The sequence below is a fragment of the Trachypithecus francoisi genome, unplaced genomic scaffold (genome assembly GCF_009764315.1).
Source record: "Trachypithecus francoisi isolate TF-2019V2 unplaced genomic scaffold, Tfra_2.0 Lachesis_group5, whole genome shotgun sequence".
NCBI lineage: Eukaryota > Metazoa > Chordata > Mammalia > Primates > Cercopithecidae > Trachypithecus > Trachypithecus francoisi.
The window spans coordinates 31,732,004-31,750,255 of NW_022681470.1; the positions used below are offsets into that span (position 1 = coordinate 31,732,004).

Below are 18,252 nucleotides of genomic sequence, written 5' to 3' on the forward strand. Positions count from 1 at the left end.
ATGCTTTGTGTTGCCCCTTTGGCCCCATTAAGCAGTAATAAACATTTGTTCTGAAGTCCATGTATGTCTTTTTAATTTTTTTAGTTGACTTTATTCTGACTCATTTGAACCCAATGTTTATGTAACACTTCTTACACCTGACACTAGACTCCAGTCAACTTAGAAAACTATACCCTGCAAAAATGATATCCTGTGCAGCACCACCACAAAGTGCCTTATTTTCCTCTCTACTGAGGTTCCTTGATTCCAAGTAACAGAAATCCTTGCAAGCTAGCTTAATAATAGTAATTTTAAGAGGCAATTAACCAAAAGGAAATAGGATATCTGTATCATACCAAAGGCCAAACACTTGGGCCTGAACTGGCATTAGGACAAGGGGCTGGAATGCTATCAGGACCCTGAAAGCAATTGTTCCCATAATTGTGCTTCTGCTTGTCCTTCCAGATGACACTTACCTGCTTCATTCTTCTCTCTGAAAACAGGCTTTCTCCGCTTCTAAGTACACAGCTACCAAGTTTACATATCCTCTCTTCAACCAGCAGAAGACTGCCATCTCAATTGTTCCAATCACAAATTCTGGAAGAAAATATGATTGGCTAATCCTGGGTCAGGTAGCTGCTGTTAGTCCTTTAAGGTACAGCAAGGTAGGAGATATATAATTCAAACTAAACTTCAGAGGCACTTATGAAAGTGGAGATTGTGTGCAGAGAATCCCAATCATATCTCATTTGCACTTGCATTTTGTTCTGGGAATCCACGGAACCCAAGTGAAATACCAAGAGATTGGTCAGCTCCTCTTGGAATTCGGCATGTATTAAAAAATAATAAAAGACTGTAAGATTACAGATTTTGGTCCAAAATCAGACCACAGACATCTTTCGTTTGGCCATGTGGTGTTTTCTGTTTGTTTTCTGAGATGGTCTTGCTCTGTCACCCAGGCTGGAATGCAGTGGCATGATCTCAGTTCACTGCAATCTCCACCTCCCAGGCTCAAGTGCCTCCCACTTCAGCCTCCCAAGTAGCTGGGACTACAGGCAAGCACCACCAAGCCTGGCTAATATTTCTATTTTTTACAGAGACAAGGTTTTGCCATGTGGCCAGGCTGGTCTCAAACTCCTGAGTTCAAGCAATCCACTTGCCTCAGCCTCCCAAAGTGCTGGGATTACAGGCATCAGCCACCATGTCTGGCCCCCTCTGGTATTTTAAACAATGTGAAATTTTACATAAAAATTACTCAGAAGTGCTCACTTCAACAGCATATACACTAAAACTGTAATCGACAGAGAAGATTGGCATGTCCCCTGCTCAAGAATGACACACAAGTTAATTAAGCATTCCATATTTTGCACAGTCCCCAGAAGGTCATTTCTTTATCTGCTGACAAGCCCCAAGAAAACAGTATAAGTCATAGCAAAAAAAATTAAAAATTAAAAATATCCATTGAATTTGGCAGTTAGGAAATCAGGAGTAAGCTTGACAGGTACAATAACTGGGGGAAGCAGAAAGGCTGCCTGCAATAGGACAACTGAATGAGAAATAATTTCATTTTGAAAAGAAAATTATTCCAAACTTTGGAAACAAGGCAAAAAGGTGAGTGGCATGTCCTTTCAGTGTCAAACCAAGGATTAGGGGATTGTACTTTGTTCATTGTTTACTATTGATTTAAAAGTCCTATACTGAATCTATACAGTAACTTCTAGATTTCTGCCCAATAAGAATGCAAATCCCTACTTCCTTTCCAGTGGAACAGATAACACCAAAAGTTATAGTTTATTACCCTGTGACACATTAACAGGTTTGTATCTAACCTTCCCACCTTATACTAACATTACATTGTTAAATTGCCTAGAAATACCTGGCTACGGCCGGGCGCGGTGGCTCAAGCCTGTAATCCCAGCACTTTGGGAGGCCGAGACGGGCGGATCACAAGGTCAGGAGATCGAGACCATCCTGGCTAACACGGTGAAACCCCGTCTCTACTAAAAAGTACAAAAAACTAGCCGGGCGAGGTGGCGGGCGCCTGTAGTCCCAGCTACTCAGGAGGCTGAGGCAGGAGAATGGCGTGAACCCGGGAGGCGGAGATTGCAGTGAGCTGAGATCCGGCCACTGCACTCCAGCTTGGGCGACAGAGCGAGACTCCGTCTCAAAAAAAAAAAAAAACCTGGCTACTCAAATACACTCTCAACCAATGAGTTGAATAAAGTATTTATCACATGTCCATTTATATTTGCATAATATTGTCTGGAAAAGCCTCCCTTAGTGTTACTTCTGAAAGACCTAAATAGAGTGAAGAAATGATCTGTGTGATGAACTGGAGGAAGATGATTACAAGTGGAGAGAAAGCTGGGTACACACTTGGAGGCAAGAGCAAACCCAGTGGGTTCAATGAATAAGAAAAATGCCAGACTGTTTAAATTAGGGAAGGGGGAAGGAAGAGTGGTGAGAGATGGGTTCTGACGTCAAGCTCATAAAGGTGAGATAAGATACGTAAAACACTCAAGTTCACAGTAAGGAGTTTGTACTTTATTCTAAGCCTAATAGGAAGCTGTTAGAGGTTTTTAAGCAAAGGGATATAATGATCTGAAAATATATTGCAAGCTGCTCTGTGGAAAACTAACTCTAAAGGCACAATGGGGAAGCAGAGAAACCAGTTAGGAAGCTAAAATTTCAGACAAAATAATGATGGCTTGGACCTGGGTGTGTAGGGTAAGAAGTATCTTTTCCTTCTACCCATTTTAGGCTCATTGGCTTGGGATGCTGTAACAAAAGACAAATTAACAATAGAAAAGCATAAATATTGTTAGTTTTACATAACATGGAAACTTCATAAAGAAATGAAGACCCAAATAAATAGTTAACCTTAGTGTTCTTTAGAGTAGGTTTGAAGAAGAATGAAGAATTGTGGGAAAATGTGATGGGGCTAGGCTAAAAGACTGTGATCTAAGGGTAATAAACTGGGGGAAACTTAGCAAGGCCTGATGTTCAGGTTCATCTCTACGTTCCTGTGTTGTCAGAGATAAAGATATTACTTTTATTCTAGGTATAGACAGGGCAACTCTCACATGAGGGTATTACGTCCTGCTTCAGGGCAGAAGGGTGCAAGAAAGTTAGAGACATTCCTGCATATGTTCTTTCTCAAATTCCTTCAGTTTAAAGTATTCAATACATCTAGGTGCCATATTTGTGGGTAGCATGCCCCAAACCTCGTCAGGTGGTAGAAGCAGAGGTTGTGAGAAGTCGTTTAATTCGCTACATATTTTGAAGATTAAGCCAGTAAGGCTTGCTATATGATAAGATGTTAAGGCCTGAGATAGAAAACTCACCTGTGACTCCTTAGCCTGAGCAATTAAGAGAATGAGGTGACTGTTCACTGCATTAGGTCAAGCTTTCACACGGTACAGTGCGATATTTGTTTTTATTTAATTATGTACTTAATAATTCCAGGCTATTGGTTGGCCACTTTAAAAAAATACGATAAAATACACAGCTCTTAGGAGTTCATCCCATGAACTTTGACAATTGTATGTATGGGTGTAATATTTCTATTACCTTGGCAAATTCCCCCCCCACCCCGCGCGGGCCTCAAGTATAATCTATAGAAGAAACTACGTACATAAAAATACGTTTACAACTTAATTTCTAAAGTGAACCCACCTATCTATAATCAGTGTCTAAATCAAGTAACATCACCGGAACCTCAAAAGCCCCCTGGTGGCTCTTCCATGTCATTGTCCTTCCCACTATGCTCATTAACACCATGGGCTAGTTTTCAGACTTCATTTAAATGGAACCACACAATATGAACTCTTCTGTGTCTGGCTTCTTTCCCTTAATGTCATTTTTTGTGTGAAATCCACGCATGTTGCGCTTGGGTAATTTATTTTTTTACTGGACTTCCGATTCTTTATTACAGATAATGGTCAGCCTCCATTTTGCTAAGAGCTTTTTTTTCCTCTCCTAGTTGCTGATTCTAATCGCTGCCTTGGGCGATCTATAAAGCTGAGTGCTCGCTAAGTGACCTCTCAGGGGTCGCCGCCTTGGACGATCAATAAAGCCGAGCGCGGGCTATGTGATCTCTCAGGGGTTGTTTCCAACCGTGTTGTTGACATCTTGAGCCTGCCAAGGACTAGAATAACCTGAAAACTAGGCTTCTCTGGGGTCTCGCCGAGGGGCAGCGTTAGAACCAGAAGAGAACATTGTTCCCAGAAGACATTTCACCATTTTCTTTGATGGTAAACAGGCTCACTTATACCGAATCCAAACCCAGGCGAGAGCTACGGACTCTTGAAATGGTAGGTGAAAGGGGCGAAAGCACCAGGAAATTATGCTTCAACAGTCCACGACAGAACAGAAGGGAGGGTCTGAAAATGGGGCCAAACACCGGCCCTTTGATTAGGGCCTTGACCTGGGCTTCCGCCACGGGGCCGGGTCACCTGGCCAACGCAGCTCCACCTCCTACCGCGGCCAGTGATGACGTCACCAGGTCGGAGCGGATAGACCGCGGTGACGTCTCCACTGCGGCCGACTCACTGAAAATCAAACCGCTACCATTAGGAGTCCTCCACGCTTAACATATCCATTCTTTCTCGTTTGAACATAATCAGGCTGCTCCTTCTCCCCATTTTTTGCCTTCTCGCGGAGGCTGAGAGACTAGCCTTACACAACATGGCTGCCTGGTGTGTCTGGTGTCCTAGAGCGGACGGAAGCAGGTGACTCTCTACTCAACTTCCGACTTGGACTCCGAAAATTGGTATGTTATTTCCGGGGTGAGTTAAGGCAGCCGTTCCAAGCTGCGACTGCGCAGCCTGGCCTAGCGCGGTCAAATTACAATACATAAAGTTGTCGGGGCGGAGAGGAAGACATTACTCTTCTCGGACTGCCGGTTCGCTCGCGAGACTTGAGCGTTGCTAGGAGATTCGCCAGGCGGGCGGAGCCAGACTCGGCGGGGCGGGGTGGGGAGGGGCGGGGCCAGACTCTGCGAGGCGGGGAGGGGTGGGGCCAGGCTTGGCGGGTGGAGCGTGCTCGCGGTGGGCGGTGGCGGCGGCGGCCTCGCGAAGGTTCCAGATCCGTCGCGTGCGGGAGGCGGGCCGCGATCTCGCGCAGGGTCGGTGTGCGCGCGGGCTGCGGCGCCGCGACTCGTGCGAGTGGGCGTCTGCGCTCGGTTTGAGGGCTTGGCGTGACGTTTCCTGTTCCCTCCTCTGCGCGGCTGCAGCTCGGGCCTTCGGCCTGATCCAGCCTCCCATGGCTTCAGAAGAGGTAAGTGGTTTGTCCCCATCTTCCTCATGCTCCCCGGCTGGAGCTGCAGCGCCAGCCTCCCGCCCCACCGCTGTTTCCGTGGGCTGAGCCGCCCTGCGGCGACCCGGTGCCGCGGCAGTCGGCTCGCCGCCTTCCCTGGGACGCCTCACTCGCCCCTTCCTGCGCGGTCGGCTCCCCGCTCTTCACCTCGGCCTCGCACCCCACCCGCCTGCCGGGCCGGAGCAGGGGTGTGCGGCGATTCTCCGTGCAGGCGATGCGGGGAGTGGGTCTGAGCGAGCGGCCCCCTGCGCGTGTTCCTCAGGCCCTTTCTGCGCTGGTTTTCCAGACAGAAGACAGGAAGCTTCATTCAAGCAAAGCTGGGTGCAAACATGAGTGTCGTTTATGGTAGAGGGCGGTTGGAGGATGAGAAGTTTTCGGTGCTAGCACTTGAATTCTCTTAGTCATGTTTTCTCTACACACGAGGAGCTGTGTTACTCTGGGCAAGTTATTTAGCTTTTCGGTGTCGCAATAGCATCCATTTCATAGGGTTGTTGAAAAGTATGATTTCTAGGTGTATCAGCCAGTGATTGGCAAATAGCAATCTGCTGTATGTGATTTTTAAAATAAATAACTTGGAAAGTTAGTTGTAATTAATAGTAAGAAACCCAATGGCCTGTGTTAAAGCTCCGTAAACTCTGAACGTTGGAGAATTAAATTTTATGGAGACTTAGTTTGCTCAGTTAGAAAATGGGAATGATAGTACTTGTATTGCTCATTTCCTGGCCTAAGTGGGAGGTGAAGACGGGACAGTTATTCACAGTTAAGTGTTGGGTGTGCATTAACTAGATTTGCTTTATGAAAACAAGTAGTGGGAAATCCCAAGCCTTTTTTTTTTTTTTTTTTAACTCAAAATCTTTTCTTTAAATGAGGAAAAACTATGAGATTTGTGTGTTCTAGTCTTAATCTAGGTATCTTGTGACAAGTCTTTTAAGGTAGGTCTTGGGTACATGTGCCCCTAGGAGAGAACTTCACAGTCATGCAGGTGGATAGCTCAGTATTAGTCCTCTTGAGAGTAGAGAATGTTCTCAGTTTAGGTACTTAGAAGTAGACATTTAAGGGCACTTCATTTTTGTTTTGTTTGAGATAAAATTCAAGTTTTTAACCATTTTAAAGTGTATAATTCAGGTATTTTGTTTTAAGTATATTCAGTGTAGCGCAGCCATCACCACTGTCTAGTTTCAGAACATTTTCATCACTCCAAAAAGAAACCATTTAGTGTCTTTTAAACAATTGCTTCCCATTCCCCCCTCAGCCCCTGACAACTATTCATCTTATACTTTCTGTGAATTTGCCTATTCTAGGCATTTCATATCAGTGGAGTCACGCTGTATGTGGCCTTTTGTTTTTTGGCTCCTTCAACTTAGCACTAACATTTTCAGGTTCATCCATGGTGTAGTGTGTATTAGTACACATGCTCTTTATGGCTAAATAATATTCTATTATATGCGTATGGTACATTGTGTGTATCCTTTCATCCGTTTATGGACATTTATTTCCACTTCTTTTTTTGAGATGGAGTCTCGCTCTGTCGCCCAGGCTGAAGTGCAGTGGCGCAGTCTCGGCTCACTGCAATCTTCGTCTCCCGGGTTCAAAGGATTCTCCTGCCTCAGCCTCCTGAGTAGCTGGGATTACAGGCGCGCGCCACCATGCCCGGCTAATTTTTGTGTTTTTAGTAGCGACGGGGTTTCACCACGCTGGCCAGGCTGGTCTCGAACTCCTGATCTCAAGTGATCTGCCCGCCCGCCTCGGCCTCTGAAAGTGCTGGAATTACAGGTGTGAGCCATGGCGCCCTGGCTTATTTCCACTTCCTGACTAACATAAAAATAATACTGCTGCGAGTGCTGTGTACAAGTTTTTTGTGTGGATGTGTTTTCAGTTCTCTGGGGTATATATCTAGGAGTGGAATTACTGGTTCATATGGTAACTTTTTGAGAAACTGTTAGATAACTATTTCCAGAGTGGTTGCATCATATTCCCACAAGAAGTGTTTGAAGCTTCCAGTTTCTCCACATCCTTATCAACATTTGAGTTCTATTTTTCTTTTTTGGTTTATAACACCATCCTGCTGGGTGTGAAGTGGTATCTTGGGAATTTGATATGCGTTTACCCAATGATGAAGATGTTGAGCATCTTTAATGTTCTTGGTGTCCATTTCTGTATCTTTGGAGAAACGTGTGTTGAATTCCTTTGCCCATTTTTGAGGCACATTGGTGTTAATGCCTCCTAGTGAAAAATTAGGAAATAGGAAGATAGAGCTTGAATGCGTTATGGGTAGGGATAAAAGGGAAATAAAATTTTTGTATACTTAAAACAAATACATGCCAAGAAGGCGAGGAAAATTACATGATAATTTAATTATCATGTAAAAAAAATAGAAACTATCTAGGACATCTTAAAGTATTTGTGCAGAAAAAGCAGATCTTTGCTGGTTTCAAGTCTGCCGACAACAGAACTGAGGAAATGTCTCAGTTTTAAGTTTTTTCAGTGGATACTTTATAATGAAAAGAGTAATTTAGAGCCAAAACTGGCAATAAAAGAGGGCTTGGGAATTCAGCCATTGGGGGAATCCCTTGCCTAATTTGAATTACTTTTCTTTTTCTGCTAAAGCATTCCTATTTCAGTCAAAAAGCAAAACCTCGTGCTTAGACTTATTTCATTTTATATTTCAGTATTTTATGAATTAGGAGTTGTAGAATCAGCGTTTTTTTTTGAAACCATTAAAATAAAAGTATTATTTTGAACTGAAACATCTTGGTTCTATGCTCAAAAGACGAGTTTGCAAGAGTTTTTGTCATAGTAATATGAGCTGTTCTTGGAAGGGGAGAGTGTGGACAAGAGGGTTGGGCAGAGTTGAACTTTTTTGTTTTTTGATACTGAGTTTTGCTCTTGTTGCCCAGGCTGGAGTGCAATGGCGCGATCTTGGGTCACTGCAACCTCTGCCTCCCGGGTTCAAGCAATTCTCCTGCCTCAGCTTCCTGAGTAGCTGGGATTACAGGCACATGGCACCATGGCTGCCTAATTTTTGAATTTTAAGTAGAGACAGGCTTTTGCCATGTTGGTCAGGTTGGTCTCGAACCCCTAACCTCAAGTGATCCACCCGTTTGGCCTCCCAAAGTGCCGGGACTACAGGTGTGAGCCACTGCATGGGGCCAGAGTTGAACTTTTTATACCATGTCATCTGTTACAGATAGGCAAAACTAGGGCATCTGAGTTAAATGAGATAATAAAAGACTTGTAGTAAAAGAAAAGAATTAGTTCTCTTATTGCATTTCATAAGGCTATTGAGAAACAAAGGCTTTCAGACTCTGTTGTGCGTCTGATATTCTGAGTTATAAAGCACCAAAAGACTTTTAAATTGAGCTTTTGATATAATCAAGCTGTGACACAAGATTTTTTTGGTCAAGTTGCCAGTATCAAGCTAGAGTGTAAAGTTACTGTAAGAAGTGAAACAGCTGTTTGGAAAGATCTTGTGTATTTGCAGTATGCCAGAGGGTAATTGGGGGAAAAAAACTTAGGCTCAATAATTTTCTAACATTGTCTTCTTGAATTTCATAAAATGTTGCCTCTATCTCTAGAAAGTAAAAAGTAGACTTTACTAGATGATGGATTGGCATGAGAAGAAAATGAGAACGTGGTGGCTTTTTCAAAAGATAATTTCCAAGAGTATGTTGCATTTTGGGTCTTTTGTCACCTTCTATGCAACCAACTCCTACACTTCTGACTGTAAGACTGACCCAGCTTCAGAGCAAGACTTTTCCTCAAAAGCAGAAATTTGGTTTTGTTTGTTTGTTTTTTTTAAAATATTTTGTCTTCGGGAGGCTGAGGCAGGAGAATGGCATAAACCCAGGAGGCAGAGCTGGCAGTGAGCTGAGATCCGGCCACTGCACTCCAGCCTGGGCGACAGAGCGAGACTCCGTCTCAAAAAAAAAAAAAAAATTTTTGTCTTAAAAATTCAGACTTTTTAAATTTGAGGTATTTGAGGTGGGAAGATCAGTGAAGAGCAATCAGTGACAGAAAATGGAGCATTCATTACCTCAGTAAAGTTTGCCATATAGCATTTTGCCATGGTCACTGCGTGTTCTCTCATCTCTTAAATATTTTAAAAGTGTCTAACATCTAATGACACTCGGATTAGATGTTAAAGGAAATCTATGAATCCCTTGTCAAAAAAAAAAAGTCTTTGTTTTACTTTTTAAGTCGCAGATGTTTCTTGTAAATATTTTAAAGCAAATATAAACTGGAAAATTTGGGTTTGATTACCTATTTATTGTTTGTTCAAGATTGTTCAAAGTTTTCCTTTTGGAAAAAAAAGGAAGCTTGAGTTAATTACAGTTAATAAGCCAGAGGGAAGAACTGAAGTTGCAACTCAATCCTAGAAAATTTAGATGAACCTCTTAATTCTTAGTGCTTATTTCAGCAAGTTGAAAAGAGTGATAAGCACAATATCAAGCCATTTCCTTATTGATCATAGCTAACTTATTTTTTGTCTTAACACAGCTACAGAAAGATCTAGAAGAGGTAAAGGTATTGCTGGAAAAGGCTACCAGGAAAAGAGTACGTGATGCCCTTACAGCTGAAAAGTCCAAGATTGAGACAGAAATCAAGAACAAGATGCAACAGAAATCACAGAAGAAAGCAGAACTTCTTGATAATGAAAAACCAGCTGCTGTGGTTGCTCCCATTACAACAGGCTATACAGTGAAAATCAGTAATTATGGTATGACATGCTTCCCTATAGCCAGTTTTGCCTCCGAGCAACCTATTCCTCATAGTGATCTAACAAATTCATCTTTAAATGAGTTTTGAGTCTGTGTTTTTGGTGGCTTGGAGGAAGACCCATCAATTTTTATTTAATAAAACTTTCTTTAAATAGGAAAGGATACATTCTAGAAGCTGTTAACAAGAGTAAGGTGATTTACTACAAAGATGAGGAGTAGCAACAAGGAAGGAATTTATTCTGAAATTATTCAGTATATATGAGGTACTGCTTTGGTGGTGGTGGTGGTATTTAATCATGTTTTATGTTTCACTCTGCCAACCACTACAATTAACTGAGGAGAGGAATCCAGTTAAATTCAGGAAATATTTTTGAGCACCTAATGTATATCACTATTGTGCTTAGACTTACGGATACACAACAGTGACAAAGACCCAATCCTTTCTCATGGTGTGGTTGGGACATAGACGTATAACTCCTAACATAACAATGTATTAGCAAAACAGTATGAGCAAAAACTGTTTTCCTTCAATGGTGTATATAGTTTTTTTGTTTTAGCGGCAGTGCAACTTCAATGAGAGTGATGAGCTCTCACTGGAGCAAGGACAGTCTGGTTTTTCTTTGTGCTAATAATGTCTAGCACATAATAGGTAACATAGCTGAGGAAATAATTCTGGAGGTGAAGAACAGGGAGAATTAGAGAGATTTGAGTGTGAAGGGTGAGTTGTATGTTCAGCAAGTCAAAAAGGGAACAGCATGAGCAGAGGACATGAATAGAGACTTGGAAGGCATGATCTATTTTGAGTATTGTTATAGTGAAAAGCATGTGTATGTCGTGCTTAAGAGATGTACTATATAGTACTATATGAAATTGCACCGTGTACTCAGTTGAGTATGGGAAACTGGTCTGAAGATGTTTAGGATTATGGCATTTTAACCAGGAACATAGATTTGTGCTGAGGGAGAAACTTGTCAATCCGGAGGATGTACTGACTGGGAAGAAACTATTAATAAATGAAGTTCTCTGGAACCCTCTAGGGCATTTTTTTGATCAACACTATGTTTCTTTTTAATTTTCGTGGGTATATAGTAGGTGTATGTATTTATGGGGTACATGAGATGTTTTGATACAGGCATGCAGTGTGAAAACACGTCATGGAGGATGGGGCATGTTTCTATTCCATAGGACTAAGTGAGGAAGAGTCAGGGATATGTATGTATATATTCTTGATAAACAGAAGATGCTTTTTTGTTTTTTATTTTCTACAAATATGATGGTATTTTGTGAAGTGTATATGTCTTGTATGTTGACAGAGTTCTTCTAGGTTAGAGACTTGCTGGTAGTTTGATAATACATACTGAAATGGCATTTAATAGATACCAGTAGGTTTGTCAGATTTGGATGAAGAATTGGAGTCATTTACATTCTGCTTTGCCCTGGAAAGGAATTAAGAGCGCTAGGATTCCGTTTGTTATACTACTTAGAGAAGTAGAAATGGTTATGGAATTAGACAGTATTGATACTTAGCCATCCAGCTTAGTGGAGAGCTACTGATATTTAGATGTAGGACAAAACTGTTTCCATAAAAGCAGTAAATGAACTAATCTTAAAGAATGTATTTAGTGATCATATTTTTATTCTGAGGGACAAAAAGAGCATAGGCTTTGTATTCAGAAACCTGGATTTGAATCTGAATTCTATCACTTGTTAGATGCCTAACTTTGGGTAGAGTACTTAACTGCTTTGAGGCTCCATTTCTCAACCTAGAAAATTTCTTGGGTTTCAAATTTTTGTATGACTGGATTTTCATAATTTTACTTTCCTGAGTTATGAGCCATGTGCGTTTGCTGTTCTAGAGATAGTTTCAGAGACTTACCTATGTCCCATCTTTTGTTGTCGTTGCCAGGATGGGATCAGTCAGATAAGTTTGTGAAAATCTACATTACCTTAAGTGGAGTGCATCAAGTTCCCACTGAGAATGTGCAGGTGCATTTCACAGAGAGGTGAGTTCTCATTATGTTGGGAAAGACGGTGATCATTAACAGTCAACATTGCCTTATCTTGAGACTTTTTCTTAGCAGTTTTTAAAATTCTTCTTAAACTTAGAATTAATTATCCTTTACAATTACTTTCAAGAGGTGAGCATTAACTGGCCAAATGCACACCCTGAAATAAAGCCAGCAGCTTTTTTTCCACTCTTACGGAGTAAGATAGAACTAGAAAGATGATGTCTTCACCATTGTGTTGCAGGTCGTTTGATCTTTTGGTAAAAAATCTAAATGGGAAGAGTTACTCCATGATTGTGAACAATCTCTTGAAACCCATCTCTGTGGAAGGCAGTTCAAAAAAAGTGAGTGTGCTTTTTTTGGTCGTAATATTCTGAAACCTTACCAGATTGAACCTAGCTGATTTAGAATTGAGATGAACTGGAATGAATTTGTCCTGTAACAGGGACCACTGCCTGTTTTGTGAATGTTTTATTGGGACATAGCCAGGCTTCTTTGTTTGTGTGTTGTTTGTGGCTGCTTTTGTGCTACAATGGCAGAATTAAGTGGCTGCAGCAGACCACATAAGGCCCTAAATGAAACCTAAATATTTACTGTGTGGTCCTTGACAGAGAACATTTGCCAACTCCTTTTGTAGAAGAATAGGCTATTGTAAGAAGATTCCATTAAGATCAGGAAGGAAGTAAAACGTTTGAAGGTAGTTAAGAGTGAGACTTGAGTTTTATGCCAGGTTTACTGCTTATTATTTGTGACTTTTGGCAGCTTAATCACTCTGTGCCTCAGTTTCTGCATTTATGCAATCATAATAATTTATTTCGCAAAGTTGAAATGATACACTGAAGTGCAATACCATATGTAAAGTGCTTAAATTAATGGTAGTGTTAGCATTGTGCATAATACTCCTATACATAAAAGGAGGTCTTAAGCACTTAGCCTCCTTGGAGTTAGAAGCAGCTATAAAAATAAGGAAACTGTCTTTTAAAAACTACCCTTTATAATTTTTACTAAATCAGATAGTCCCTCTTTTCTGCCTAATTTGAATAAATGAAGTTTAATGCATTAGGTATATAGACATGCCATTCTGCCATCTGTTTTTATAATACATAATTAACAGCTTACAGGTGATACTCAAGTATAGTTGGATTCACTGTCTTCCTGCACCCTTCTGCATCCACTAGTCCCGTACATAGAGTACCAAAAGATCCCTAGAAGTCGTATTGATCATTGTTTAAAGACCTGTACGTTGCCCTTCTTTCACACTTTCCAAATGCCTCACCTTGCTCCATACTGCCTTATGTGACTTGGTTTCTTGCCTATCCTCGACCCCTCTTATTATATTACTATCTCTTTGTCACTAAAATCCAGCCACTCCTCCTGCTCCTCAAACACACCAAGATCATCCCACCTTGGAGCCAGTCTACATGGCTCTGCCAACTGCCTTCTCCTGACCTTAGGCTTCAGCTCAGATTTTGCCTCAGGGAGGCCTTCCTAATGAAGTTCCTGCTCCCACCCCCATTAACACCTGCTTTGTCTTGCCAGCACTTTCTAGGATATGACGGTATTCAAGTTTTACTTATTTATGTTCTTTTCACGCCATGAATGTTCAGATTTTGGCCTATTCATACAAGTATTTCTAGCACCCCAAATAAGTCTATACATACTAGGAACTTGATTAATTAAATAATTGTTTTCTAAATATTCATGCTTATCTTCATGTCTTCTAAGCTGTATTTGTTTTCCCGCTTTTCTTCCAGGTCAAGACTGATACAGTTCTTATACTGTGTAGAAAGAAAGTGGAAAACACAAGGTGGGATTACCTGACCCAGGTTGAAAAAGAGTGCAAAGAAAAAGAGTGAGTCTACTTTCATTTTTTAAAGAATTCTAGTGTATTGTTTGAGATCATGGATTTTTAAGTTTGTCTTTATGGATAATATATTTCTGCTTTCAACCGTCAGAAACTACCTGAAGAGGGCACGTCCAGCCAGTTGCTTTTTAAGGTCTTGTAGTTAACAGTTGGCTCTTTAGTGTGGTTCTTAACCCTAGGCACTTCTATACAAATACTGTGCCCATTCCCAGATACTCTGTTTCAGTAGTTCGAGAGAGGCTCAGATACCCCTGTATGTTTTAAATTTCTCAGATGTTTGTGATACGTAGTTGTTTTCATTGTCACTGGTTTAACGTGAAAAAGATAAAATATTTTTATCCTTCTTAATAATGACCTTTTAAAAATGTTTATTCAATGATACTTGCATTCTAGGTCAGTTCATCTTCTAGAGGTACTAATTCAAGACTCAGGTCCCGATCTGTGTATCTCAGGCTTAAGAGGAGAGCTTTTCTAATTATAAAATACATGAGCTTCAGGGTATATCCATGTGTAATGTTTGTGATTTTCCATCAATTTTTTTTTTCCAAATTATGAGGAAACATGCTTTTAAAAAATGAAAAGTTAGAAAATCAAATCCTTACTTATTTTACCTGTTAAAAATGAGGCCAGGCGGGGTGGCTCATGCCTGTAATCCTAGCATTTTGGGAGGCCGAGGTGGTGGATCACCTGAGGTCAGGAGTTTGAAACCAGCTTGGCTGACATGGTGAAACTCCATCTCTACTAAAAATACAAAAATTAGCTGAGCATGGTGGCACGTGCCTGTAATCCCAGCTACTTGGGATGCTGAGGCAGACAGAATTGCTTGAATCTGGGAGGCGGAGGTTGCAGTGAGCCAAGATTGCACCACTGCACTCCAGCCTGGGTGACAGAGCAAGACTGTCTAAAAAAAAAAAAAAAATCATGGGAAATCCCTGTGCCTAAAAATGGCCCCTTACTATTTTGATGACCTCTTTCATGCACCAAGTGTGTACATGCTTGGTAGGTGTTGTTTTCATTAAGATGAACTTAGGCGTGCCGTTTTGATTGTGAATCTCTTTGGATACACTGCCTTCCCTCTTATCCCTCTACTTCCTGCCAGTGTTAACAACCTGAATTATAGTATCTTCCCCCGTGCCTTCATTTCTCCATTGTTGTATATGTTTTCTTTTTAAAGGAAGCCCTCCTATGACACTGAAACAGATCCTAGTGAGGGATTGATGAATGTTCTAAAGAAAATTTATGAAGATGGAGATGATGATATGAAGAGAACAATTAATAAAGCATGGGTGGAATCAAGAGAGAAGCAAGCCAAAGGAGACATGGAATTTTGAGACTTTAAGGTCCTTTTGGGAACTGTGATGTGATGTGGAAATACTGATGTTTCCAGTAAGGGACTATTGGTGAGCTGCATATATAAATTTGACAGATAGCTATTTACATAGCCTTCTAAGTAAAGGCAGTGAATTCTCCATTTCCTACTGGAGGATTTATTTAAATAAAATATGCTTATTAAACACTCCTGCAAAGATGGTTTTATTAGTACCCTGGTCATTTTGTTCAAGGAAGGGTTATAATTGCATTCTCATGTGAAATATAAAAAGCAAGTCTTGCCCAATAAAAACGCTACATTGTGTGTATTTTTTGTTCAGCTAAGAATTGGAGAAGTATTTGCTTGCCTTTAAGTTACTGACATCAGCTTCCACCAGTGTAAAAATTGAGTAAAACCTGAAGTTTTGCATAAAATGCAGATCGGTACCTGTGCTTGAAGGTTGCTGTAGAGCATCTGACCCCTTATTACCACCTTAAGCAATGTGTGTGCCATGCATTACCATGCATTAATTCAATCACAGGTGTTTCTATCTAGATTGAAATATGTTTGTCAATGAATATAGAATAGAAACTAAATCTAAACATGACAGTAATAGACACGCATCTTTGTATGGTACCAATTAGTTTTGCTGTGGATCAGATGGTTTATGAAAGTAATAACCATAAAGCAAAAAATAATCTGAAAGCCCGTCTATTCCTATGCTCAATAAAGTGAAGTTTTTCTTCATTAGAACAGTTTTATGATTTATTTGTCTAGGAGTATGTCAGAAAAATCAGGCTTCTAGTAGGAATTATTCCTATTGCCCCTGAAGGACCGGTGCCTGTGATCTCCATTACTATATTTTACTGGAGGTATTAACCAACACAGTTAGATCAGAGAAAGCAATTGAAGCCAGGCATGGAGGCTGGTGCCCATAATCCCAGCTACTCAGGAAGCTAAGGCTGGAGGATCACTTGAACCCAGGAGTTTAAGGCTGCAGTGAGCTATGATCATGCCACTGTACTCCAGCTTGGGTAACAGATTGAGAGCCTGTCTCATTTAAAAAAAAAAAAAAGCCATTAGACACACAGGAAAAATCCAGAAGGGTAAACTAAAGCTACAATTAATATGGGAATTTGGAAAAAGTGGTAGGACTTACAATGCAGAAACAGCTTATGTATAGGATAGCTGTAAGTAATTACTGAAACACATTATGCCTCTGTAATTGGTGCTGATACATGAACAGAATAGCAGACACAATGCATATGAAAGTTACAGAATATGGTAAAAGTGGGATAAAGATGGGTTTTTAATGATAGTAAGATAACTGAAAATAGGCATATAGATACATTCCAAGCAGACTGAAGATCTAATTGTAAAAATGAAAGCATATGGGCCGGGTGCGGTGGCTCAAGCCTGTAATCCCAGCACTTTGGGAGGCCGAGACGGGCGGATCACGAGATCAGGAGATCGAGACCATACTGGCTAACACGGTGAAACCGTGTCTCTACTAAAAAATACAAAAAACTAGCCAGGAGAGGTTGTGGGCGTCTGTAATCCCAGCTACTCGGGAGGCTGAGGCAGGAGAATGGCATAAGCCCGGGAGGTGGAGCTTGCAGTGAGCTGAGATCAGGTCACTGCACTCCAGCCTGGCCAATACAGCCAGACTCCATCTCAAAAAACAAAAAAATGAAAGCATACAAATACTAGAAGAAAATGGGGCAAAACTACATCATTATATGTGACTTAAAACCTAGAAGAAACAAAACTTGATCAGTTTTAACTACATAAAAATGTTTATAGGACAAGAAAAACCCCACCACAACCCAAAGCAAACAATGTATTGAGAGGATTCCAATAATTAAGAATACTTCATACAAAAAGAAATGTAAATGATCTTTAACCTGTAAAGATGCTCACCTTGTTCAGAAGAGAATAAACCACAGTTTCTTTTTACCTTTCACTGGAAAAAGTTTAAAAACAAATGTATTGAGTGTTGAGGCTGTGGAGAAATAAGGACACATACCTGGGAATGGAATGAAAAAGTAAAACTCTGGTTAACACTCAAGAGTATTTGGGTGGGTGCAGTGGCTCACACCTGTAATGCCAACATTTGGGAGGCCAAGGCGGGCAGATCACTTGAGGTCAGGACTTTGAGACCATCCTGGCCAATATGGCGAAATCCTGTCTACTGAAAATAAAAAAAACTATCTGGGCATGGTGGCAGATGCCTGTAATTCCAGCTATTCAGGAAGCTGAGGGACAAGAATCACTTGAACCTGGGAGGCCAAGGGACAAGAATCACCTGAACCTGGGAGGCTGAGGGACAAGAATCACTTGGACCCAGGAGGCACAGTTTGCAGTGAGCTGAGACTGTGCCACTGCACTCCAGCCTGGGACAGAGTAAGACTCTTGTCTCAAAAAGAGTATTTGGTAATAACCATCAGAATTACATATGCATTTATCCTCTGACTCAGAATTTTAACTTCTTTCTGGGCTCTGAAAGGTGATTTACCAAAATTTGGAATGCTATATGCAAAAGATCAGGAATACCCAAGTGTATTAAACAGGAATGTATTACGGTTCATCCACATGAGGGAGTCACAAAACAATGAAGATTTCTGTATAATGTAAAATGGTCACCAGGATAGAGTAAGGGGAAAAGCAAAGTGCAGAACATTTATGGTATACCTACTGGGTTTGTGTAAGAAGGGTGAAAAATGCGAATGTATGCACATAGGTGTATTTGCTTATGTTTCAAAAAGAAACTCGAGTAAACCCAAAGCTAATAAAAATTGTTAGCAGGGGAAGAAAGGAGATGAGGATGGAAGCTACTCTGTGAATGTAACTTTTTTCTAGAGTTTTGACGTTAGAACTATCTAAAATTTAACATGATTGAAAAAGTAAAAAATGACCCTAAACCGACCAACACATTGTCTCAGTCTATTCCTGCTGCTGTAACAAAATGCTACAGACTAAGAATTTATAAATAATATTTATTTTTTGCACTTCTGGAGGCTGGGGAAGTCTAAGATTTGGCACCAGTAGATTGGTGTCTAG

General features: G+C 40.8%; 1 protein-coding gene, 1 long non-coding RNA gene and 1 other non-coding gene across 5 annotated transcripts; 2 read left to right on the forward strand and 1 right to left on the reverse strand.

The window, feature by feature from the left end:
- Positions 1 to 51: 51 nt before the first annotated feature.
- On the reverse strand, positions 52 to 4,420 carry LOC117075898. The gene is made up of 2 exons (XR_004434171.1): positions 2,162 to 4,420; positions 52 to 1,855 (listed from the first exon to the last, which is right to left on the reverse strand). It is a non-coding gene; the product is annotated as an uncharacterized LOC117075898 (long non-coding RNA).
- Positions 1,241 to 1,346, forward strand: LOC117076990. The gene has a single exon (XR_004434594.1). It is a non-coding gene; the product is annotated as a U6 spliceosomal RNA (small nuclear RNA).
- On the forward strand, positions 3,408 to 15,942 carry CACYBP (calcyclin binding protein). Of its 3 annotated transcripts, none has more exons than XM_033198688.1 (6): positions 3,408 to 4,750; positions 9,793 to 10,012; positions 11,920 to 12,016; positions 12,264 to 12,363; positions 13,774 to 13,871; positions 15,058 to 15,942. In XM_033198688.1, exons 2-6 carry the CDS (start codon positions 9,907 to 9,909, stop codon positions 15,212 to 15,214), a joined length of 558 nt encoding a protein of 185 aa, XP_033054579.1. In that variant the 5' UTR covers positions 3,408 to 4,750; positions 9,793 to 9,906; the 3' UTR covers positions 15,215 to 15,942. The 3 variants fall into 3 exon arrangements, with proteins under 3 accessions (XP_033054579.1, XP_033054577.1, XP_033054580.1); XM_033198686.1 differs by lacking the exon at positions 3,408 to 4,750 and adding an exon at positions 4,798 to 5,256; XM_033198689.1 differs by lacking the exon at positions 3,408 to 4,750 and adding an exon at positions 7,020 to 7,068.
- Positions 15,943 to 18,252: the final 2,310 nt, after the last annotated feature.

Coding starts and splice junctions, on each gene's coding strand:
- CACYBP (XM_033198686.1), top strand. Junction 10,013..11,919: donor AGTGAAAATCAGTAATTATG/GTATGACATGCT, acceptor TGTCGTTGCCAG/GATGGGATCAGTCAGATAAG. Junction 12,017..12,263: donor CAGGTGCATTTCACAGAGAG/GTGAGTTCTCAT, acceptor ATTGTGTTGCAG/GTCGTTTGATCTTTTGGTAA.